The following is a 26,275-nucleotide window of genomic DNA, read 5'->3' on the forward strand; positions in this document are numbered from 1 at the left end:
TAATACACTTATGTTAGGACCTAAGGAACTGAGTCAATCCGGGCAGCCACAGCAGGGCAGTACATGAGTGACATTCAGAGTAAATTTGCTATAACCTATTTCATTAAATGTTATATACACAACTCGAGGGTAATGTTGTCTCGACAGAGTGGATAATTCCACCAAAGCAGTGCCAAAAGGGGGGCGATTACAGTCATCTATCAAAATGTTTTTTTATAAGTACTTAATCACCGTAGAGTTTCTAAACCCAGAGGTGCAACATCTTGAGACTTCCCGGGAACGCTTGCGAAACTGTCCAAGCAAACCAGGCCGGGGTTTGGGGTTTGAGAAGTCAATGAGAGAAGGGGGAAATTCTTCCTTAGTTAATTTTCTTGAAATCTAAAGGCACAGCCTAGATTCGAGGCCAATGTCTTACGTAGTTATTCCTGCAACCTTGTGGAAGTGACCAACTGACACGTTTTAATTTGACTCAAAAACAACATATCAAAGGAGTGCCTTCGATATGACATGCAGCACGTGCGCAGTTCGGGCACGAGACGACCGTTAGACCCGATGACGTGTTTCTGCGCATGAGCTTAGCCAGCCGACGTCGCCATGACATCGCCTACAAGCATGATCAGGGATTTTTATCGATGGAGCAGTTTCTGCCCGTCTTCATACTGGTACTGTCTTTTTCTACTATTCTCAAACACTAACCTTTGAACAGGGAAGTGGCAGTAACGGCATGTGTTAAGACCAGTGTGCAGAGTGCTAGCGACACCCTTACTGTTGGTTAACTGTGTGTGGCCAGGTCAGTCAGTGGTCACTCAGACTCTGTCAATTCTGTCTCTCTTCCCATCTCGCTCTCCCTCCCTCTCTCTACAGCTCAGGGGGACAGACTCCTCATAGAGACCTGGAGAAAGTGCTGACGGGAGAAGAGAAGTGAGTAGTGGCCATCACATGTTGTGTGTGTGTGTGTCTGTGTTGCTCTCTGCTGACACCCCTCCTGTGTTTGTTGCCCGACAGAGCTCTACGCCCAGGCGACCCTGGATTCTGTGCCCGGGCCAGGGTGCCCATGCCATCCAACAAGGACTATGTCGTGCGGCCCAAATGGAACGTGGAGAGCGAATCCAGAGCAGTGAGTGTTTGTCCGTCCAGCTATCTGCCTGGGAGGAGAAAGGACCCCTTGATAGTTTTCCCATTTCTTTTAACTGTCTAAATCAGACCAATTTTCTTCTCCAACCTGAAATCCTGGATTCCGCAAATAACCGTTTCCAGGTCATTTTAGCTAAGTTACCTTAGTTGTGACTGGGTCTGAACTGTAGCTTGTTAGATGTTTTGTCACTACATGACGTGGGCATCGGTAAGGAGCTGAATGTGATTGGTTCCCGACTGTAGACATGCTTTAAGAAAGGGATAAGCCGATTGGAAAAGCACAAGCGTCGCATCGCCCAGCAGAGGTCACAGCGGCGCATCACGGCGGTGAAGATCAATGTGGACGGCAATGGCATGCCCCTGTAATTCCTACTGTCACCACACGGGGCAGTAAGTGCCACCTGCATGTCTTTTGCTGGTCCTGGGTAGGACAAAGTTGCCCATAGACACTGATCTTAGGTCAGCTAACGGTTACCCCCACTAATGGTGAATGTTGGGAATGAGAGAGGGTAAGCTGATGGTAACTTCTACCCAGGGCCACTGTGTGCAGTGTGGACTGGAGTGCAACCATCCCACCACTTACCAAGTCAAACGGTTCTGCACGCTGTTGCCCAGCCGCCTAATGAATGAATGAGTCCCCTGTTTAAAACATATAACACACAGTACTACACTGCTTGAGCTGTGACATTTGAACTTCCCTGGTTTTAAGACATTAGGCTATACCATCGTTGCTTAAGTTTGTGTCCAGCATGGTGGGAATGTGTTACTATTCAACTTAGTGTTCAGAGTTTTAAGTGCTATGGTTGCGAAACTCAACGAGAAATATCAGATCGACAGAACATTCCAAATTTGATGCGAGTGTGTTTGTGTGTCAGTAACCTTGCTCGCTAGGCTTGTAGTGGTACTACCACTGTCCAATATTGTGGCGGAGGCGCACTGTGTTTTGGCGAATGTTTGCGACAGAGTAGTTCCACTTTTCCTGTCTCTCCTTTTGTAATCCTCTCTTCTTTCCTCCCTCTGTCTCCCAGGCCCCGGTTAAGAAGGGCATGTCACGGGTGGACAAACAGTTGCGTCGCTTCGCCGACATAAAGCGTATGACAAAGACAGGCCACGCGGTGAAGATCAGCGTCCAGGGCAACCGGATGCCCCTCTGATGACATTTTTTTTTTAACCTTTTTTGGCTAGGTGAAAGCATAGGTTTCAATACATAGCTTTTACCGATCCAATAATATCAGAGCTATGATTATTCCAAGGAAGGATGCAATTATTTAAATCATTTGATTAGGGCAAGGATCCCACTTCTGTGTACTTTAGCCAACTTCTCTAACTAGCATGACAATGGTCAAAGCAGTTTGCTAAAGCACATAGATGAGACCATGCTATCGTCAAACCCCCTCAGGCCAGCCTGAATGTATGATAGCGGTGTAGCTTCACAGGCTGGTTGGCCTTCGGTCCTCACGCCTTTGAGAGATTCAATACGGAGTGTGGAAGATTGGTGTTATAGCACGATGAAAGTTTTAAGGTCATTTCCAATTGTGCAGACATGCAGCGTATACCGAACGTTGGCCTTAAGTTTCTATAGCGCGGATCTTCCATGCTCAGTTTTGAATGTACGTTAGGCCTTTGTTTTACTTTGTTTCTGAAGAAGCTGTACAGACGTAGGAGCTGCCTGTATGTCTTGACTGTGTGCCGGTTGTTTCCGAAGTTACTTTCATAATAAAGAGGGTTTCACCAGATGTCTTTATTTGAAACGTTACCTATGGCCTTGAACTAGATTCCTCTCAATCTCATTTGACCACTGTTGATGTCTAACATGATACATTGATTGGAGTGAACTATCACTTGAATGCACACGGTGAAATAATTCAAACGACTTATTGCTAGTGGCAGCTTATGTACTTTCACAAAACACTCCAACAAACTCCATTTAACAGTTCTAAAACTTGAAGCTTTGCATTACTTTAGGGGAAAACATTTAAATGGGGCAGTGAAACTGATCAAGTGCTCTCAGAACCAAATCTTACCTGATTAATAATGTGCACAGTTTGTATGTGGCCAATTCTTTGGTAACTTATTTCATTTTATTGTGAATAACATTATAAGATAACTGTTTGAAGCACCAGGGTCATGTTCAGTGAATTTAAAACAGTCAGAATAATGCAATGACTTGAGCTGACATGATTCCCAATTTATACATCGTCATGACAGAAAATCCGGGTTTTCAAAATGCATTTATCTAAACACATTGTTGCATTGTATTCTGAACTCACCCCAGGTGCAACTTATATTTCATAATGCACTCGGGCATTTCTGTAAATGTGAAAGGATTGGATGTATGCTATAAATTCTTCCCCGAATTCCCTCAGAGGTCAATTACAAGCTATTACTGTATTGCTAATACCTGGTTGGGGCTAGGGTTTGATACATTTGACTTGGAATTTATCATCGGCACTCCCAATTTGGGCCTTGTCCCCAACCCTTCGATCTTTGCAGGTGTGTAAGCAATATGGTAAAGGCCACCACCAAACTGCTTGCACCTATCCAGATCCTTCAGATGATCAGAGCTGCAATCGTTGAAGGGCCAAGGGGTAGGGACTGAATTGGGATCGTCTCCGAGCTGCACCTCAGGTATGTGTACTGTTATGCACCTGCCTTTCTATAGTATCTTGTATCCACTGCAGGTAGTTCCCTAGCCGGGTGTAGATGCCATACTTCCCCTTGGCGTGACACTTCTCCCCCCAGCTCACCACCCCTGTGAGGAACCAGGTCCCGCGGTAGTTGACCACAAAGGGACCCCCACTGTCCCCACTGCAGGCGTCCAAGCTGGCCTCCAGGTAGCCGGCGCAGAACATGTTGTCCGTGATGACCTGCTCCGTGGAGCTGATGCACTTCTGCTGGTCGACCACGGGCAGAGTGACTTTCCTCAGGAAGCGTGAGGAGAGCCCCAGGTACTGTGTGACGCCCCAGCCTGTGACCATGCCCCTCACATCCTCCCGCTGGAGGTGGCGGGCCAGCTGACCATTGGGAAGGCAGGCGGGCACCGCCACGGGGCTCAGCACCACAGGGGAAGAGAGGTAGACGAGAGCAATGTCGCTATCGAAGGTGTAGTCGTGGAAGTGAGGGTGGACGACAACCTTGGCCACCTTAATCTTTTGCTCATCTGGGTCGGTACGCCGCTTGTCGTAGTCCCCTGTAAAACACAGACAGTTTAAACAGGCACAGTGGATCATCATCGACGTGTTACACTCAATTCAAACGGAGCATTCAACAGTGTGCTCACTACTTCTAAACACTGGATCACATAGTCTCACCGATAGTCACATGGTCAGGGGTTTCATGCATGCAGTGTGCGGAACTGACCACCCAGCGCTGGCTGATCAGAGTTCCCCCACAGAAGCCATACCCATCCTCCCTCCAGATCATGACCTGCAGGGTCATGGAACAGGTAGGACTAGTATTAGGGGTACGCCACAAACACTTATCATCATGCACTACATGCCCTATGATTTATGAGATTAGTGCCTGCAGTGCCACTGACGCCTTCCACAGGGTTCTGTCAGTAGGACACGCCATAGAAAACCGCCTTGTAACCGGATACAAAAACATTGTTCTCATTGGACTTATTCAGGGGCCTCACTTTTACAATTTTCTTTTTTATTCTACATTTCTGCAATATGTTTCTTAAACTGCATTGTGGTGGTCTAAGCCACTACCTCCAGCACACATACTCCCCCCCACCCCTCCATTTCACTTTGTTCTGGACTGTTTCTTCCAATATGTGCCTACTGAACACGACCCTGCTTATCACCCCGTATCCCTGTGTGTTGTAGGCCTACCTGCCATGGGCTTCCTCCCTGCTTCTCCAGCTGCCCTCCTACTATCCGGGTGTCTTCATTAACGTCCTCCATGTAATCAGTGCTGTTCCCCCCTGGCTGGGTTGAGTTAATCGCAAATAGGGTGGAGGTTGAGTTCCTTTCCCCTTCCATGGTGAGGTTCCTGTCAGAGTGGCGGAAGGTCGGGGTGAAGGGCTCGGACTCGTCCAGTAGAGAGCGGCGCAGCGAAGCCTCACTCTGCTTCTTCCCACAAGGGAACGCCACTGGCAATGACAATGTACAGTATAACCATCACATTGACTTGACACCTACTCATTCAGGGGTTTTTCTATTTACTATTTTCTATATTGTAGAATAATAGTGAAGACGTCAACTATGAAATGACACGTAGTAACCAAAAAAGTGTTGAACAAATCAAAAGATATTTTCATTTGCCTTGACAGCTTTGTACGCTCAGCATTCTCTCAACCAACTTCATGAGGTAGTCACCTGGAATGCATTTCAATTCACAGGTGTGCCTTGTTAAATTTACATATGTGGAATTTCTTTCCTCAATGCGTTTTAGCCAATCAGTTGTGTTGTGACAAGGTAGGGGTGGTATACAGAAGATGGCCCTATTTGGTAAAAGGCAAAGTCCATATTATGGCAAGAACAGCTCAAATAAGCAAAGAGAAATGATAGTCTATCATTGACTGACTTCATGTCTTAAAGTCATCTGAAAAATGTCAAAAAATGTGAAATATTCTTCAAGTGCAGTCGCAAAAACCATCAAGCGCTATGATGAAACCGGCTCTCACGAGAACCACCACAGGAAAGGAAGACCCAGAGTTACCTCTGCTGCAGAGGATAAGTTCATTAGAGTTAACTGCACCTCAGATAAATGCTCCACAGAGTTCAAGTAACACACATCTCAACATCAACTGTTCAGAGGAGACTGCGTGAATCAGGAGTTCATGGTCGATTTGCTGCAAAGAAACCACTACTAAAGGACACCAATAAGAAGAGACTTGCTTGGGCCAAGAAGCACAAGCAATGGACATTAGATTGGTGGAAATCTGTCCTGATGAGTCCAAATTTTTGTTTGCAACCGCCGTGTCTTTGTGAGACGCAGAGTAGGTGAATGGATGATCTCCGCAAGTGTGGTTCCCACCGTGAAGCATGGAGGAGGTGGTGTGACAGTGTCGCCAGAAACGTACCCCGACACCGTCTGATTTATTTAGAATTCAAGGCACACTTAACCAGCATGGCTACCTCAGCATTCTGCAGCGATACGCCATCCCATCTGGTTTGTGCTTCGTGTGTTAGTGCTTGTTTTTCAACAGGACAATGATCCAAAACACACCTCCAGGCTGTGTAAGAGAGTGGAGTCCTGCATCAGATGACCTGGCTTCCACAATCACCTGACTTCAACCTAATTGAGATGGTTTGGGATGAGTTGGACTGCAGAGTGAAGGAGAAGCAAGTGCTCAGGATATGTTGGAAAACTGTTGTAAAATAATTCCTCATGAAGCTGGTTGAGAGAATGCCAAGAGTGTGCAAAGCTGTCATCAATTCAAAGGGCGGCTACTTTGAAGAATCTAAAATAGAAAATATATTTTGATTTGTCACTTTTTTAGGTTACTACATGATTACATATGTTATTTCATAGTTTTGGTGTCTTCACTATTATTCTACAATGAAGAAAATAGTAAAAATAAAGAAATCCATGAACGAGTAGGTGTGTCAACTTTTGACTGGTACTGTATGTTTTTCAGTGCTTAGTCTACCGGTTTCAGAGCAGGTCTTGCCGTCCTCATCTAACTGGTAACCCTCTGCACAGCTGCACTGGACCCCTGTGGTGCGCTCCTGGTTGGTGCAGTAATGCAGACAGCCTCCATTCTTAAACTGGCACTCAAACACCTCTGGAGGAACAGAGCAAGGTTCAAAGGTCAACAAAAGCATGGTATTAGAAGAGTAGAATAGAATTGACTCCTTAATTGTATTTTATTGAGCAGGCATTTAGCTGTCTTTTAAGGTGGTCATTTGAAACCTGAAAGGGTCCTACAGTGTCAATCAAAAATAGCTTATAAATATTTCCTATAAGTACAGTAATTAGTTTGCTAGCTAGTTTTTTAATAACACGTCACAATTCTATTGTTTAATATGCTGGTTTTCCCTTAGAACTATGTGAGTAAAATGTGAATGTAAAGTAAGTTCTGCAAGTGCTTTTCCAACAACTGTTGTAAGTGGATGCACTGAAGTCACATTCACAAAAGAATCCGTCGTGTTGTACAATGGTTGTAGACCAGAGGAGGATGGTGGGAGGAGCTATTGTTAAATAAAGGTTAAATAAAAAAATAAAAGGACAGGTTCATTGTAATGACTGGAATGGAATAAATGGAACTGAGTCAAATGTGATTTTCATACATTTATTCCATTCCAGCCTCCTATAGCTCCTCCCACCAGCTTCCTCTGTTGTGGATGCTCCAGTGTGAACGGCACCAGTACTGTAACAGAGCAATACTCAGTGTGGATTCCAGGCTATGACGGGGAGGGCCAGGGTCCTGTAACTCAGGAAGTGAGAGTTTTTATAGGTCTATAAAAACTCACTTCACAGGTAAAAACAGATGTATTATGACTATGGTTGCACATTTTGGGGAATATTCAGAGGTGGGAATTAACGGGAATATATGGGGAATTAACAAGAATATATGGGAATTAATGGAAATATATGCAACTTAATGTCAATACCATTTAAATGTATATGTTTTTTGCATTAGTTATATTTACCATATCATATGGAGACCGAAACATAAACCTTTCTACTTATCATAAGTAGACATCATTTCAAATGATTAAATCCTTAGAATAGAAATAAAAAAAACAATTTAGTTACGAATTGAACTTTAATTAAATGAGTTGACTCTTCACATGCAATGATTTCACTGAACAACAAAAGAAAGGGAATAGTGAATAATCCATTGCATCTCCCAAAAATGTTCTCAACGTGCATCGGTAAAATGATAGTCTAGTAACTAAAGCTTTGGTTGTCTTCCTCTCAAGCTTCCATGTCTTCTCCCTGGACCTCCTCAATGTCCACCTCTTGAACACCAGACATCTTCACTGTCCAACCTTGTTGAGGATGGCTCGTTGCCAGGCTCAAAAATCCTCAAATTTACCTGGATGTCCACCAATCTTTCAACCCTTGTATTAGTCAGCTTTGGTGTGTGTATGTTCCCAAACAAGGACTGACGTGGCTGATGTTGGTGGGATTTGGAGGATGATGGAGGCAACAGGGGAAAGAGCCTCAGATCCACAAAGTCCCCTCCACCTGATGAGATTTTTTTTAACCTTTATTTAACTACCACAAGTCAGTTAAGAACAAATTCTTATTTTCAATGACGGCCTAGGAACAGTGGGTTAACTGCCTTGTTCAGGGGCAGAAAGACTGATTTTTACCTTGTCTGCTCGGGGATTCAATCTTGCAACCTTTCGGTTACAAGACCAACGCTCTAACCACTAGGCTACCTGCCACCCCAAATATGTTGGCACGACTGCCATATCTCCATCCCAAAGCCCTTGCTTGGAAGTGTACTTAACCAGACTGCCAAGAACCTTGCCCTCATCCAGGCCAAGGTGGCGAGACACGGTAGTGATGACACCACAGACCTGGTTGATCTCTGCACCAGACAGGATGCTCTTGCCAGCATACTTGGGGTCCAACATGTACTCTGCGGCATGTATGGGCTTCAGGCAGAAGTCTTCACACATTCTGATGTATTTCAGAACTGCAGTTTCCTCTGCTTGGAGCAACAGTGAAGTGGATAGGGGATTTCTTCTCTTGCATCTGCAAGCGGAGTCTGAACATCAGACAGGATGGCATTGTCTCCCTCAATCCGTGCAATGGCAACTGCTATAGGTTTCAGGCTGCTTACCAATCTCTCCCAAAATACATCATCCAGGAGGATCCTCTTGATGGGCCTGTCCATGTCGGCAGACTCTCCATTTCTTGGAGAGACCCCTTCGGGAGACTGTCAAACATGATGACAACACCACCCCAATGGGTGTTGCTAGGCAGCTTCAATGTGGTGCTCTTATTCTTCTCACTTTGCTTGGTGAGGTAGATTGCTGCTATAACTTGATTACCCTTCCCATACCTAACCATTTACTTGGCTCTCTTGTAGAGTGTATCCATTGTTTTCAGTGCAATGATGTCCTTGAGGAGCAGATTCAATGCATGAGCAGCACAGCCAATGGGTGTGATGTGAGGTTAGGACCCCTCCACTTTAGACCAAGCAGCCTTCACGTTCGCACCATTGTCTGTCACCAGTGCAAATACCTTCGGTGGTCCAAGGTCATTGATGACTGCCTTCAGCTCATCTGCAATGTAGAGACCGGTGTGTCTGTTGTCCCTTGTGTCTGTGCTCTTGTAGAATACTGGTTGAGGGGTGGAGATGATGTAGTTAATTATTCCTTGCCCACGAACATTTGACCACCAATCAGAGATGATTGCCATAGTCTGCTTTCTCTATGATTTGCTTGACCTTCACTTGAACTCTGCATCCATTAAATTAGTAGATAAAGCATGTCTGGTTGAAGGAGGGGTGTATGCTGGGCAAAGACCATTCAGAAATCTCTTCCAATAGACATTGCCTGTGAGCACCTGAGGTGAACCAGTTGCATACACAGCTCGAGCAAGACATTCATCAGCATTTCTCTGACTACGTTCCTCCATTGAGTCAAAAAAACCTTCTGATTCCAGGAGGACCATGTGCTGTTGCTATCGGTAAGGTGTCTGATTCATCATTTTCACCTCAAATAGAAGTAGAGGGACTTTTGTCAGAGGTTGCTTGTTGTGAGCGTTGAGGGATCTTTATGCACTTGGCCAGATGATTCTGCATCTTTGTTGCATTCTTCACATATGATTTGGCACAGTATTTGCAAATGTACACAGCTTTTCCTTCTACATTAGCTGCAGTGAAATGTCTCCACACATCACACACCGTGGATTTTTCTGTAAAGATTAGAAAAAAAATAGTAAAAAACGAACAAATACAATTCCATGTACAGATAAATAGTTAAGCAATTAGATTAAACAACTCCTTTGTAAGATAAATGTTTTAAAATGAAACATGGAAACAGGTGAATTAACACTCCTCAGTTAGCAGGCTCAAGCAAGCTAAAACCCACATGGTAGCAAAAAAAACTAGCAGAAATTGTTAACAAGTTAGAAATGATTTAAACACACTTTGCGGTAGGCTACTATTTACACGTTAACAAAAAATCATGTATGTCATATAAAATATATTCACCCCACCCAGTATTGTCATCAAAACTTACCAGAAAACATGTGCTCAGACAGTGTAGTAGTGTGGGCTCAATAGCATCTCATTAGTGTGCAAGATCTTGAGAATCAGCTGTACATGTGATGGAAGAATGCACTGTGCATGCAGAGGGTTGCAATTCCATTGAATTGGGGATAGTTTAACCAAAATATGCCACAAGACCTAGAATTGCCTTGTGTATCCAGCAAAAAACATTCACTGTTATAAACTTTTTTGATGAATTTAAGCAAAATTCCAGGGCTTAACTTCCGGAAAGTTTCCAACCCTTTCCACCCCTATTATGTCTGAGTACAACTATACCTATTGCACAGGTTTTCCCATCGTAGCGTGGGGGACACAGACAGTGGTATCCATCCCGATCGATGGTGCAGATTCCTCCATTCTTACATGGGTTGTAGTGGCAAGGATTCAGATCTAATTCACAATTCATAGAGACATCATCACAAGCGTTCCTTTTAAGTGACTGTGGATTTTTGATGCAGTTTTTTTAAATAACTGAAAATAATCTAATGAAGCAATACCATACTCACTCTTATATCTATACCAAAACTCCATCTGTAAGAGAAGAGCAAAGGGATACAGTCAGTTTGAATGTTCTTTTGAGCTTTATGAGCCTACTCCTCTGACTATCCTTGTAATTTAAGAAGGCCTGGTTACACCTTGCATTAACATGTGGTTTAGTGATGCGTGGGTTGACTCTGCTGCGAGGCGGGTTTAGGCGGGCCAGTGGGTGAATAAAGAGAAAGCATTGCGTAAAAAATACATAAATGTAAAATTCCTGTGCAATTCATATCTATAGGCTACATTGAGGTTTTATTTCATTATTTTTATCTGCCATAAGTGCTTAAGCCTCTTGACAAGGTTTTGCTCCAACACGCTTGAACAAATTTGCAATTTTACATTTTTCTACTGCTTAGCTAGCAGGGTTCTCGTTGCTCACCATCCCAAAATTCCATGCACATTTCGCACATTTCTCTGCGTACCCTTGTTGTAAACGAATGGGGATGGAAGTTCTGCTGAATTCGCAGAATCGCTTTAGTGGAAATGAAAACTGCCCTCAGTCTGCTACTCCACGTAGCTGATTGGTCAGTTCACAACGCTAGTAAACCCTTGTTTCTGATAGGCTTTCTTTGAAAGGTGCGCTTGGCTAGCTTGCTGGATCGTCTCAGCATCCGATGAATATATAGCTAGCTACAGTCAGAGATGGGATAAAAACTTGTAGCTATAATCTTTGATGTTTTTTTATGGATTCTAAAAGAATATGAAGCGACACTGACGGTGAGGACAGGTAGCATCGATGTACCAGTGACTCTCTCAATAAGGAAGTGGTCAGATGACACAAATGCTAAGCTACAGGACTGTTTTGCGTTCCGGGATTCTTCCCATGGCATTGAGGAGTACACCAATCAGTCACTGGCTTCATCAATAAGTGCATCGATGACGTTGTCCCCACAGTGACTGTACATACCTACCCCAACCAGAAGCCATGGATTACAGAGCTAAAGGGTAGAGTTGTAGTCCCGCTTTCAATGAGCGGGACTCTAACCCGGATGCTTATAAAAAATCCCGCTATGCCCTCGACGAATCATCAAACAGGCAAAGCATCAATACAGGACTAAGATTGAATCGTACTATACCAGCTCTGACGTTCGTTCTGATGTGTCAGGGCTTGCAAACTATTACGGACTACAAAGGGAAAAACAGCCGCGAGCTACCCAGTGACACGAGCTTACCAGACGAGCTAAATAACTTCTATGCTCACTTTGAGGCAAGCAACACTGAAGCATGCATGAGAGCATCAGCTGTTCCAGGCGACTGTGTGATCAAGCTCTCCGTATCCGATGTAAGACCTTTAAACAGGTCAACATTCATAAGGCCACAGGGCCAGACAGACTACCAGGATGTGAACTCCGAGCATGCGCTGACCAACTGGCAAGTCTCTTTACTGACATTTTCAACCTTGTCCCTGACCGAGTCTGTAATACCAACATGTTTCAAGCAGACCACCATAATCCCTGTGCCCAAGAACACCAAGGTAACCTGCCTAAATGATTACCGACCTGTAGCACTCACGTCTGTAGCCATTAATTGCTTTTAAAGACTGTTCATGGCTGACAACACCATCATCCCAGAAACCCGAGACCCACTCCAGTTTTCATACCGCTGATAAGGGAATTATATGCTTAAAGGTAATGATCAAAGAATCCTACCCTGAAACATAACTAATTAGTATTTATTAGTTTATATAGCATGTATGATGAATAATTCAAGTACTAAACGTAAGTCCAACAAGGTTCAGAAGAGACCTGTGAGGGAGAGAAATGTGTGTGTGTGTGTCTAAGAAAATACCGAGAACAATTCAACTGTGTTTGACCCGTCCTGGCTAGAACTCTGAGAAACTTATTATAGGACAGGGAGCCCTTCTCAAGGTTCCTCTAATCTCCGGGGAATGGAACTGTCGGCTGGGTAGTGATAAACAGTGGTGAGAACTCTGGGGAAGGATACAACTCACCTACTGTTCGTGTGTATGTATGTGTGTAGGATATCTACTGTTTGTGTGAAAGTATGTGCATACGTAGGGAGCAAGTTATAAAATGGATGTCTTTGTATTATGGACTTCAGAGCGCTCTCGTGAATAAACTGTACAAACCTTTTGCATAAGCTGAGTCTTTGCCTAATTATTATTATACCCATGGTCTTACAAACCTCGGGGATTGGTCAAAGCTATTGATTGTTACTTATCATTGGGATCGAAAATTCCCCTGACAACTTGGTCCTTTTCGAGACAGATTTCAATACCTGCTTCTGTCGATCCATGGAGACACCGAAACCATGCACGGGCGGATGAAATATCCGTAGATTAAAGACCTGGCCCCAGTTTGAGGGTTCTTCACAGGCCGGTGGCGAACTGGTATACGACAGAAACGGTGACGAAATCCAACCAACATTGAAACCTCAGCTGCAAAAATAAGGTCAGTACTTTTTATTCACGGATAATAGGGGATAATATGATTGCATTAAATGAGGTAAATGATTTGAATGTATTCTGGGTGTTAGACGCTAAAATATCCGAAGGAGTTTATATCTGGTGACCTGTCTTTAGAATTTTGTGTGGAGAAAAATGTTTTTAAAGGGAACCAAGTATTCTATGCAAATGGAGGACAGGAATTAGTTGTAAATTCATCAATGAAGCAGGGTCCGTAATGACCCTGGGCAACTGTGGCCACTGCCAATTTAAAATAGTTAATGGTGAGACCTAAAACGTATTATAGGGTCAAAAAACGTAGACAGAAAAACGTAAATTGGAGGGCGAAATAGAATAATTTAATTATAAGAGAAGAAGTCAGAGACATGATTATATTAATATAAGTCGCCTGTCTAAATACGTTTAAATAGAAGGGGATAGTCGGATCTTTCGGAGGCGCACATCTAGGTCTGGTTATCCAATGAAGAAGGGAAACCTAATATAGCAGGGTGAGATACGAGATATTAACGAGTCAAAAGGAACAACAGAAAAATAGGCTGTTAACTAGGACTTTAAAAACCCTGGGATGTAGCTTATACGTGTGGGACCTAATCGAAAGACACCTCTATAGATAAGGTTTCAAGAAAGGAAAAAGCATACACATAGATTGTGAGACACATAGATTGTTAGAAGAGATCATAGTTTTAAAAGCACACACATAGAATAAGAAGATAATTATTTGCGTGTGAGATAGATATATTGATCGGTCAAAAGGCACAAGGAACAACAAAGAATAAGTACAACTTATGGTTGAATACGTGTGAGATCTAAATAATATATCAGGATTCATACAAATAATTATTCTAAAATTCTAGGAAAGATTAACGGGAGATATTTATCAACATAGGTTAAGGATAATAACGGTGAAAGCACACACACAAAGAAGGTAAAAAGCACATACACATTGATTGTGAGGAGAAGCATAATAACAATAATAGTAATTGAATAAACATGGGTAGTAAATCCTCTAAGGGGATTCTGGAATTAACGGTAGATGAGAGATATATCTATTTTGGCGCGAAATGGAGGGAAAAGTACGAATTTGACGGACGTTTAAATATAGAACAACTGGAATCAATGATTAAAAAAAAAAAATAGGGTTTGTGGGGACAAGGCAGAGAAGCAACGGACAGAAGGGCTCGACACCGCTCATATTTGGCTGGCTGAAGCTAGAAAAAGACCGGAGGGGGCCAAGAAAAAGGGAGCTACTAAGGAGGAAGAATTAGGTAGCCAGGAGCAGACAGAGAGGACTCCCACGGCTCCCGACAATTATAAATAGGGTTATTTTCTCTGCTGCCGTACAGCAAGAAGTACCGGTGCATCAAGACTGACAACAACAGGCTCTTGAACAGCTTCTATCCCACAGCAATACGCCTGATAAATAGCTAACAAAATAGCTACATGGATTATCTGAGTTTAACTTGTATCTTTATTGACCCTTTATTTCAATCTTTGCACTCTATGCACACTCACAGGGGCGTAAACACTCACACACACTGTCACTGCAACACACACAAACACTCACTGCATAATTTTCTCACTCACACATAATATGCACATACTTTTATACTACACACCCGCACACCCAATCACATACAAGCTGCTGCTACTCTGTTTCTTATATCCTGTTACCTAGTCCCCTTACCTCTATACATATCTACCTCCATCACTTCAGTATCCCTGCACATGTACATATGGTATTGGATTTGACTTTTAAAATATTTCCTGTACATAGTATGCTTACTTACTTACTTTGTATTTCATATTCTCTATTCTAATATATATATATATATTGTAATACATTGTTATTGATTATTTCATTGTTGGGTTTTGAGTTTGTTGGGTACTTGTGCATGTGACATTAAAACTTGAAACAAAGCTAGTCAATCAGAAACAACCGTTTACCAGCGCTGTGAACTGACCAATCAGCGATGTGGAGTAGCAGACTGTTCTTAGGGCAGTTTTTGTTTCCACTAACGCGACTCTGCGCTAATTTTTGTTGTTGTTGGCCTAACTGTACATATGCAAAATACACGCCAATCGCCAAATGCTTTTGAGAACATGGGCAGAAAAAGTTAACAGCGATCCACTGACGCAAAAAGGACAATGTCTGAGTTGAATTAAATAACAGAAAAGCTGCGAAATGGATAGTTGAAAATAAAGAAAAGGGAGGGCCAGAACACTGTTTGGGAAAGATTTTGTCAAGTGGTTAAAGAAGATGATAGCAGTGCCGGCTATGATATGCATGATGATTTGGAGGCGCTATACAAATTCAAGAGTCAAGACGGGGACTTAAAATATGACAAGATATGTCAAGGGAACAGTAGCCTAACTGAAATCTGGACACTGAATGTAGATATTTAACCTTTCACATAGCCTAATGTAATATTAACTGCTGCAGAATTATAAGCATTTATTGCAGTAAAGTTATACACCAAATGTACATTTTGACTCCGGAAAAGGAGTCGAGAAATATTAATGATTTATTTCAGCATCTTGAGAGAATGAATACGTGGCTAGTGTAACGGATGTGAAATGGCTAGCTAGTTAGCGGGTACGCGCTAGTAGCGTTTCAATCAGTTACGTCACTTGCTCTGAAACCTAGAAGTAGTGTTGCCCCTTGCTCTGCAAGGGCCGCGGCTTTTGTGGAGCGATGGGTAACGACACTTCGTGGGTGTCAGTTGTTGATGTGTGCAGAGGGTCCCTGGTTCGCGCCCGAGGTCGGGGCGAGGGGACGTACTCAAGTTATTGTAAGGAATTGTATTAGATATTGGTAACTTGTTTTAACAACTTCTCAACATTAGCTATGGTTGACACAATATACACACTCCCTTTTATATTGGACATATGCTGGACTCATTGGACACATGCACGACACCCACAACTCCCCTCCCCCATGACAATCACTCAGACACACACAACTCAGGGTTGGAGCTCCAGACAAAGAACTACCTCAGGAACCAATGGAACGTGGACACCAGGCCTGTACAGGACTACCCAAGACCCAGATCGACCAATCGGAAGGCCAGACTCGCAGATCAACCTACTTTGCTTGTTGTCTATATATAAAACTGTACTACTGTGGAAACTCTCTCTTTTCCTGACGACCCCATACGGATCAGATAGAAAGAGCCGTGCTGCACGCTTTGCATAATATTTTTACACTTGAATAAACCTGCCTTATTATAAAATTATCCACCTCGTCCTATGTCTCCACTTGGTCTCCTGTCTCAAGTAAAACGAATTATCAACAGACTTGGTAGCAGAGGATGGTTAAAACATATTTGAATTCGGCCCAATAGAAAATTCATCGGACAGGAGACGAGAGGGAGAAAGATTCAAGAAGGAGAGGTGACCCGCTCGAGGGAGACGTCGGCGATTCAACTCACCCAGGAAACTGATCAAAGAGCTCGAAAATATTAAGGTAAGCAGAGCCGGTTTAATCAAAATCTGCATATTGTATTATAGCCAATATCTAAATTTAATGATCAGAAGTACTGAGGTGAGTGTGAATTGTTGCTAAATTTATGTGGAATTGTTTAGAATCTAAGGCATTGTGTAAAGATATTTGCGAAGTATAAAATCAAGTCGAATTAGTAATCTGGAACTAGTTGAATTGTTCTTCAACTAGGAGTATCGGGGATAAATCTAAGCTTGACGCCGTTCAAGTCGAATTAGTAATCTGGAACTAGTTGAATTGTTCTTCAACTAGGAGTATCGGGGATAAATCTAAGCTTGACGCCGTTCAAGTCGAATTAGTAATCTGGGACTAGTGGACATGGCACCCCACTAGGAGCATCGGGGATAAACCTAAGCTTGATATAGGAGTAATGGTATTAAACTTGAAACTCAAAGTGTTGAAATGTAATGTAGCCTGTTCAAGTCGTATTAGTAATCTGAGGCTAGTGGATATGGCACTCCACTAGAAGCATCGGTGATAAATCTAAGCTTGGCGTATTGGGATTCAAGTCGCATTAGTAATCTGGGACTAGTTGAAACATTTTTCAACTAGGAGCATCGGTGATAAATCTAAGCTTGAAATAGGAGCAAGGGTATTAAACCTGAAACTCTCCAAATTAATGCTGTTCAAGTCGCATTAGTAATCTGGGACTAGTTGAAACATTTTTCAACTAGGAGCATCGGTGATAAATCTAAGCTTGAAATAGGAGCAAGGGTATTAAACCTGAAACTCTCCAAATTAATGTGTGTGATTGAGCGTTCCACGAGATCTATTGCTACTAATTAGCTATAAGCTAAGTTCAGGCTCCGTTAGTGGTGACCGCCGAGTCAGAATCTGTGTGCCACGGTGAAGCAGCCATTTACGGTTGATGAGTTGACCTGGTTTTCCCCTCTTATACTGTTGGTAAATCCTTAAGGGATAGAATTCATTTGAAAATTATTATAGAAGCGCGTGAATTACTAGTATATTGTCCCCAAAGGAAAATTTCTGAAATGTTTTGGCAAAGTATTTAATTAATCGGAAAAAGTTTAAATTAACCGGGAAAGTTAAAAGAAATAATATCTCTCGAGTTAAAGGTCTTATAATTGCCATTCCTAATTATATCAGGAGCGCCTGAATTCATTAGTATATTGTCCCCAAAGGAAACTTCTGAAATATTTTGCCAAAGTATTTAATTAATTAATTTAGCGAAAAGCAATAATATTTTTTTTATTATAAATACCCAAAACTGTCATTCCAATTATAACAGGAGCGCATGAATACATTCGTATATTGTTTCAAAAAGAGATAGCTGAAATATTGTTGGAAAACGAAAATAATTCATCGAATACACGGCAATAAAATCCTTTGTCCACGCGAGTCGGACACCAGACTGGGGGAGGTTAGAGGAAGAAAAATACATCGCTGGTTTCGATCAGTGACGGGCTAAAGTATACAAAGATAATAATAGACCCAGACATAGCTCAACGACAAAATGACCACGACTATCGTCCCCAAACACAAATTCACTTATTTAAAAAAGAAGGGACAAAGCAGAGGGAGAAGGCAGAGGCTGAGATGAAAATAGGATTATGGGCAATTGAGGAAATTAGAAAAGCTCTCCCTTACCGGAAACCTGATACGATGGGAGTGGTCACTGGAGCACCAACTGACACCAAAGAGGGCAGGCCCAACAATAATGACGCCCCACCTACCACCACAGCAGCCCCATCGGCCCCAACCCATCTCAGGGGCACTGTGGGGTTAATGGCAATTCCCCAGGCTCAGTTCAACTCCCATGTGCATCACCACATTACCCAATACAATAAGGGTAAGGGAGGGGCTGAAACACAAATCCAGTCCCTACAGGTACAACTTTTGAAACTACAATTGAAAGAGGCCCAGAAAGGAGAGAAACCCAAGAAACAGATGGTGGCTGAAGACCAACAAGAAATCTCACAAATCATTGAAAAAACTGTTTCCCGAATGATACAGCAACAACAACTACCCATCTTCACCCAGCAGGGACCACCTATACACCCACCCCAGGAGCAGCCATTCCAACTGCCGTATGCCTACCCGTTTCAGCCATACCCTTCATCGGAACCACCACTACAACCCTACTACCCACTACCACAATCAAACTATTCACCCACATGGGGACAGCCCCAGAGGTACTCTGGATCTTATGGAAGCTGTCATAATTGTAAACAAGCTGGGCATATGGTGCGACAGTGTCCGCACCCAATAACCCCGGCCCAAAGCCAGTTTCTGGCCAAAAGGGGACGAGGATACGCCCCTAGACTAAGGGGGAGTCAGGCCAATGATGTATCAACCACGTGCGGCCCTTCAACCCGCATACAATCACCCCAATCCAGACCCGAATCAGCAATCACCTCCCCCTTTTCAGGGCATGGCTGACGAATATGCCCCATGGCCCTGAAGCTGCTCACCACTAACCTACACTCATCATTGACCTGAACTACTGAAGCATCAAAGGCTTTTGCACTCTTGAAAACAGATCTCTAAGTGGCAGTAGCCCTAACAGCACCTGACTAAAAAAAACAAGTTCCATCTGGATGTTTCTGAAAAAGAAGGATTTACATCATCCATCCTTTTCCAGAACCTAGAGGGGGAGAGAAGAGTGTTGAGGTATCACTCCTCCAAACTGGACCACATTGAAGCAGGACAAACCACATGCTCCAGGTATGTGGCTGCAGTGGCAAAAGCTATTGGGAAAACAGCCCACATGATAATGTGCCATCCATTGGAAATCCACACCCACCATGGGGTTGCAGCATATCTGATGAGCAAAGAATTCACGTTCAGCGCTGAAAGGAAAACGAAAATCCAGAATAAATGCACACAATCACACATCACATTTGTCAACACTGACAAAAACACGGCAGACGCACTCAATGCTGAAGGTCTACCCCACTCCTGTGCAGAAAGAGCTGCACAGGAACTGAAACGGAGACCTGACCTGGGGAACGAACCACTCACCAACACACACAGATATGGGGAAAGACAATGTGACAAATGAAAAAAGGTACCTGTTAGTTATGGTAGACAGGTTCTCTAAATGGGTTGAGGCAATACCAACAGCAGGGGAGGATGCAAAATAGGTCATTAAGTGGCTGCAAACCGAACTCATGTGTGTTGTTTAATGACAAACGCTCCATGTACCAATAGGGTCGGATGTGTAAATGTCAACTGATTAATGGATGTGGTTTAATGATGGGGTTAGTGTACAGGCCACAATCTCATAAGTCTCGTGGAACGCGCCAATCAAATGTATGTGCAGGTTTGAAGTTGATTTGGGTTAAAGTCCTGCCCCTGGCGTTGCTGGCCATGATAGCCTCTCCAGGTGCAGGCACCCATCTCTCTCCTCATGAGACAATGGCTGGAGGAGTCATGCTGGGTTCACCAAGGAAGGGAGGTCATATGCCCGCCCTTGATGTACAACAAATTGTAATGTTTGATAATTGACGGAACTTTCTGCAGCTCTCTCCACACAGATTCACAAGGTCCAACGGGGAAGCAGAAGGGAGATCTGGCACACGGAAGGTAAAAATTGGTGACTGGGTGGGGTTAATGTCCACAAGAGAAAGTGGCTAGAACCCAGGTGGACTGGACAGTACGAAGTGAGGGAGGTTACTTCACACTCAGTCCAGGTCAAAGGTAAATCAGGCGCACCTTGGCACCACCTCACACATTGCACTCCAGCCCCAATCCCTTCTAGAACACGGACAGAAGTCAGAGCTGATTTAAACAGCTTAAATTCGATTCCAAATGAAGACATTCCTGACTCAGGTGATGCGGTATCAAACTCCGCCTCCCCTGATAAAGGAACCTCGCCCAGTTAGAGGGATATTTCTCCCTCCCTGGGCAAGGCTAGGGATATCTGGCCCCTTATTTGACATTTGGGGTGTCCCTGGGCACTTTCACATGGTTAATAGAATAACTATAACCGGATCCCCATGGATGTATGTCACGGACACTCTAGTCTAACTAGGTAATAATAGATTAAAAAATTAAAAAAAAATCAAAAATTTAGAAAACAATAGTTAAAATAAGAAACTAATATGGCTCAAATTGAGAAGGTTGAATAAGAGTGGGTGGAGAGCTATGCAGAGAATGGACAGAAGATGGCAGTATTGCAGCACCCAAATGGTCTCCCAGCCGACTGGTTGAATGCTGGTGACATAATTTTGTTTTTTGGAGTAAACATTAAGGTTAAGGGTTTCCGTGTACCCAGAGATAAGATATCTTAAAAGAATACACTCATATGGGAATAGGAGTTTTACTTTCTGAGTTTTATTTAGGCAAGGGACTTTGAGAAGATAAAGGGTTCTTTTGGTATGTTTAGATATGGAACACGAATGTAGGTGTAACATTTTGACCTGTTTTCTGTTTCCATTGCATTTTCCGGCGACTTGATCACTCGCGGGGAAATGTGGTGAGAATAATGAGATTGTGTCATTTGGGATACTAGTTTTGAGGTAAATTGATTATAATAGAGTTTATAACTCTTGACCATAAGGTAAGCATTTGTATTGGCCATTAGAAGATAGAGATAGGTTAATTAAGGTTATGTTAGGACTTTAAAGGTTGACACTATAAGACCTGTGGTTATTTTTAAATCCATGCAGATAAAGTCAAAACAGTGAGACACTTAGTTAATATTGTAAAGGAACACACAGTTGTTATTGACTATTATTACAAAAAGGCAGACAGATGGGTCTACCCCGCACTGTTCAGACCTTGAAGGTTTGAGAGCAGAGTGGGGAGGGTGGACCAGGAAATGAGCAAGGTAGGCTGTGAAATAAGATAGGAGAGAAAGGGGTTAACATATTTAAGCAGCACAGATACATTTCAAAATAGATAAGTCACTTGACAGAGAATTAGAAAAGAATAGATATGAATGTACGCCAAAGGGAGAATTGGATATGCGGGGAATAAAAGGGACGTTCCTAGAATATGATGTACTAAGTTATTATTTAGAGTAGGTAAGGTTGATACCTGGCCAGAGCCAGGTATCAAACGAAGGAGGGTACATTGTGGACTAGGAAAGGATGGGGCCTATTGGATAATAAACTTATTTAAAATTAAACATTTATAGCTAAAAAAATAAATAAATAATTAGGCATAGAAGTTAAATATATAATCAGAAAGAACAAATGAGGAACTGTTTGCTAACCAAACCTGTATGTCTAAGAGTTTATACATTGCAGGTGAATTAAGGGAGAAGGTGAATCACTCGACCTGGGGGCATATCGCACTTGGAGGGTGAGACACACTGACACTGCCGAATGATCACAGAGTTAAGGAGAAGAACTGTTGCTAATAGAGCTCGGGGATCAACTCCTTAATGAAGAATTCCCTGCCCCTGACCTTTCCTCACTGTGTTCGTTCATAGAAGTGAAAGTGTTGCTTGATCTCTGGCTGATGATGTGTTCTCTGGGAGAGGGTGGGGTTTTACAGGACTGCCTGTAGTCCTGAGCTGTCTGATAAGGATATGATGGGGAGGTTACCATCGCAGTGCTGCCAGAACCACCACCAGTTCCAACGGACCAGGGTTCAGCCGGCCTACTCCACCACTTCAAGACCAAGTCCCACGCCATCACCTAAGCTCTCCAATCTGGTACAGATAATAAATATAAAAGACATCTCAGATAGTGAACATTTGGGGACTGAAACTGTTTATGAGGAAAGGGAGAATATGTGTTTGGCCTACAAAACACTTAATAGAAAGGACTGTGTCGTATGTGGACATGCCAGACCTATTCTGGCTGCTCACCCATTTGTCCTAAGTAATGGGGAAGGTTGGATGTGCATCCAAATTTAACCCTGTGCAAAACTCTGAGTCTTGTGTTCCCAGAAGTCCCTCCCCAGAAGGACCGTGGGGAGTTAAGGCATATGGGGGACATAACAGCTGTAACACTGGTACAGGTAGAGGTATAGACTATGGAAGGCTCCCTGCTACTACCTGCATCACTAATACCACTATTAACTAGAGGTGTTGCTGATGTATGGTGGATGTGTGGACCTGCCAGGCGGTTGACCCCATTTTTTGAAAGGAAATTGTCGTTGCTCATGTGTTTTGGCCAGTCTGATACCACCGTTGCCTATTATGATAGCTAATCAACTTCTGGGAAGCTACACAGGACACAGAGGCTTGGGACCAACCCAGGAGACGGCAGAAACGTGACGCTCCTTGGTCCGAGGGTACAGATAACATGCACACCAACCTGTTGGGGGTCCCAATAGGGGTCCCCCACGAATTCCAGACATTAACCAGGAATGATGGCCTGTGGCATCTGATGCCCATCATTGGCCCAGCTATTGTTGATGTTAAAACAAAAGGTCTGGATCAATTATAAACACACCCACACAGGACTTACAGGGATGGCTGAACAATTGGATGCTGCCTCACAAACCAGTAGACACAATAGACTAACACTGGACATAAGTCTGGCCAACAAGGGAGGTGTAACAGTGTTGCACGTTTGTTCCTAACAATACTAGTCCGGATGGGAGCATTTCAAAAGCTCTGAGTGGGTTGGCAAGGTTATCAGTGGAGATGAAGGGTCTTGCAGGTGTGGAGGAGAGTGGACTGTTCCCCTGGCTGGGTGGTTGTTTTGGTAAGTACACTGCAAGGACGATTACTGGATTTCTGACACTAGTTGTGGTTTTTCATTTCTGTGTTGCCTGTATCATACCTTGTTTGAAGAAGTTTGTTACAGATGTGTAAGGGGCCTCTGGTTGATGCTCCAGTTGGAGAGGCTGATACGAAAACGAGCTTCCGCAGGAGAGTGGGCTGACAGAGGAGGACCCTTGGTTTGCTGTAGATGATGTTGTTGAATGAATAAAAAGTGATGTTTGTCCTCCCTGTTGTGAAGGTTTGAAGTTCCCGGGTGGCGACGAGCCCACCTGGTACAGGTTGTATAGAGGGATGGACCGGAGGGTTTAACATATTCTCGTTTTTTGGTTTACTAATGTGTGGTTGGCCACTCCAGGGGTAGTTATTGGAGTGGTCTCCTTTTTGGTCCTTGCTCATTTACGACTCAACTTACATTGATGCTATTGGTGTCCCTAGGGGGTGCCAGATGAATATAAACTGGCGGACCAAGTGACAGCTGGGTTTGAATCATCATTTTGTTGGTGGTGTACAGTTAATAAAAATGTGGACAGAATTAACTACATTCATTTTAATGTCCAGAAACTGGGCAATTGGACTCAACAAGGCTTCGAGGCGGTCCATGGACAATTGGCAGCTACGTCCCTGATGGCATTTCAAAATAGAATCGCGGTTGATATGTTATTGGCTGAACGGGGGGGGGTCTGTGCAAATGTTTGGTGAACAGTGTTGTACTTTCATTCCCAATAACACAGCTACGGATGGGAGTCTGACTGTAGCATTGGAGGGACTTCGTACCCTTAATGGTAAGATGAAACAGCATTCTGGAGTGGACACTACTATGTGGGACTCATGGATGGATGCTTTTGGTAAATATAAGACGCTGGTTTCCTCCATCCTAGTATCAATTTCTGTTTTTGCGGCCATTCTTGTACTTTGTGGATGCTGTTGCATTCCATGTGCGCGCACGCTTGCTAGCCGTGTTATAACTGCAGCCATAGACCCTAATCAGGAAAGGGCCCAAATGTTCCCATTGCTTGAGGATGGGGAAGCTGGACCTGTCTATCTATTTGAGGACTAAGATACTTTTATGTCACGTCTCTTGTGAGACGTGAAGAGAGGGAATTAAAAAAATTGTCTTCTGACAAATTTTATCCCTTAGCTTTGTCTTTTTATATACTTTTATGTCACGTCTCTTGTGAGACGTGAAGAGAGGGAATCAAAAATTTGTCTTCTGACAAATTTTATCCTTTAGTTTTGTCTTTTTATATACTTTATGTCACGTCTCTGGTGAGACGTGAAGAGGGGGATTTGTAAGGAATTGTATTAGATATTGGTAACTTGTTTTAACAACTTCTCAACATTAGCTATGGTTGACACAATATACACACTCCCTTTTATATTGGACATATGCTGGACTCATTGGACACATGCACGACACCCACAACTCCCCTCCCCCATGACAATCACTCAGACACACACAACTCAGGGTTGGAGCTCCAGACAAAGAACTACCTCAGGAACCAATGGAACGTGGACACCAGGCCTGTACAGGACTACCCAAGACCCAGATCGACCAATCGGAAGGCCAGACTCGCAGATCAACCTACTTTGCTTGTTGTCTATATATAAAACTGTACTACTGTGGAAACTCTCTCTTTTCCTGACGACCCCATACGGATCAGATAGAAAGAGCCGTGCTGCACGCTTTGCATAATATTTTTACACTTGAATAAACCTGCCTTATTATAAAATTATCCACCTCGTCCTATGTCTCCACTTGGTCTCCTGTCTCAAGTAAAACGAATTATCAACAGACTTGGTAGCAGAGGATGGTTAAAACATATTTGAATTCGGCCCAATAGAAAATTCATCGGACAGGAGACGAGAGGGAGAAAGATTCAAGAAGGAGAGGTGACCCGCTCGAGGGAGACGTCGGCGATTCAACTCACCCAGGAAACTGATCAAAGAGCTCGAAAATATTAAGGTAAGCAGAGCCGGTTTAATCAAAATCTGCATATTGTATTATAGCCAATATCTAAATTTAATGATCAGAAGTACTGAGGTGAGTGTGAATTGTTGCTAAATTTATGTGGAATTGTTTAGAATCTAAGGCATTGTGTAAAGATATTTGCGAAGTATAAAATCAAGTCGAATTAGTAATCTGGAACTAGTTGAATTGTTCTTCAACTAGGAGTATCGGGGATAAATCTAAGCTTGACGCCGTTCAAGTCGAATTAGTAATCTGGAACTAGTTGAATTGTTCTTCAACTAGGAGTATCGGGGATAAATCTAAGCTTGACGCCGTTCAAGTCGAATTAGTAATCTGGGACTAGTGGACATGGCACCCCACTAGGAGCATCGGGGATAAACCTAAGCTTGATATAGGAGTAATGGTATTAAACTTGAAACTCAAAGTGTTGAAATGTAATGTAGCCTGTTCAAGTCGTATTAGTAATCTGAGGCTAGTGGATATGGCACTCCACTAGAAGCATCGGTGATAAATCTAAGCTTGGCGTATTGGGATTCAAGTCGCATTAGTAATCTGGGACTAGTTGAAACATTTTTCAACTAGGAGCATCGGTGATAAATCTAAGCTTGAAATAGGAGCAAGGGTATTAAACCTGAAACTCTCCAAATTAATGCTGTTCAAGTCGCATTAGTAATCTGGGACTAGTTGAAACATTTTTCAACTAGGAGCATCGGTGATAAATCTAAGCTTGAAATAGGAGCAAGGGTATTAAACCTGAAACTCTCCAAATTAATGTGTGTGATTGAGCGTTCCACGAGATCTATTGCTACTAATTAGCTATAAGCTAAGTTCAGGCTCCGTTAGTGGTGACCGCCGAGTCAGAATCTGTGTGCCACGGTGAAGCAGCC

The 26,275-nt window shown here is 43.1% G+C and overlaps 2 protein-coding genes across 3 annotated transcripts in view; one reads left to right on the forward strand and one right to left on the reverse strand.

Moving 5' to 3' along the window:
- LOC120018466 (protein IWS1 homolog) overlaps positions 1-2,878 on the forward strand; it is a 32,370-nt gene extending 29,492 nt beyond the window's left edge. For both annotated transcript variants that reach the window (XM_038961690.1, XM_038961691.1), the window contains 3 exons: positions 865-921; positions 1,006-1,117; positions 2,163-2,878. In XM_038961690.1, coding sequence (XP_038817618.1) covers positions 865-921; positions 1,006-1,117; positions 2,163-2,288 — 295 coding nt within the window. In that variant the 3' untranslated portion in view covers positions 2,289-2,878. The remainder of the gene's footprint in view (positions 1-864; positions 922-1,005; positions 1,118-2,162) is intronic.
- Positions 2,856-26,275, reverse strand: part of LOC120018467 (coagulation factor IX-like) — a 45,064-nt gene continuing 21,644 nt past the window's right edge. Inside the window, exons 3-8 of the mRNA XM_038961692.1 lie at positions 10,822-10,846; positions 10,592-10,705; positions 6,734-6,868; positions 4,971-5,230; positions 4,446-4,560; positions 2,856-4,324 (exon numbers count right to left, since the gene is read on the reverse strand). Coding sequence (XP_038817620.1) covers positions 3,759-4,324; positions 4,446-4,560; positions 4,971-5,230; positions 6,734-6,868; positions 10,592-10,705; positions 10,822-10,846 — 1,215 coding nt within the window. The 3' untranslated portion in view covers positions 2,856-3,758. The remainder of the gene's footprint in view (positions 4,325-4,445; positions 4,561-4,970; positions 5,231-6,733; positions 6,869-10,591; positions 10,706-10,821; positions 10,847-26,275) is intronic.

Source organism: Salvelinus namaycush, chromosome 23 (assembly GCF_016432855.1).
Source record: "Salvelinus namaycush isolate Seneca chromosome 23, SaNama_1.0, whole genome shotgun sequence".
NCBI classification, from domain to species: domain Eukaryota; kingdom Metazoa; phylum Chordata; class Actinopteri; order Salmoniformes; family Salmonidae; genus Salvelinus; species Salvelinus namaycush.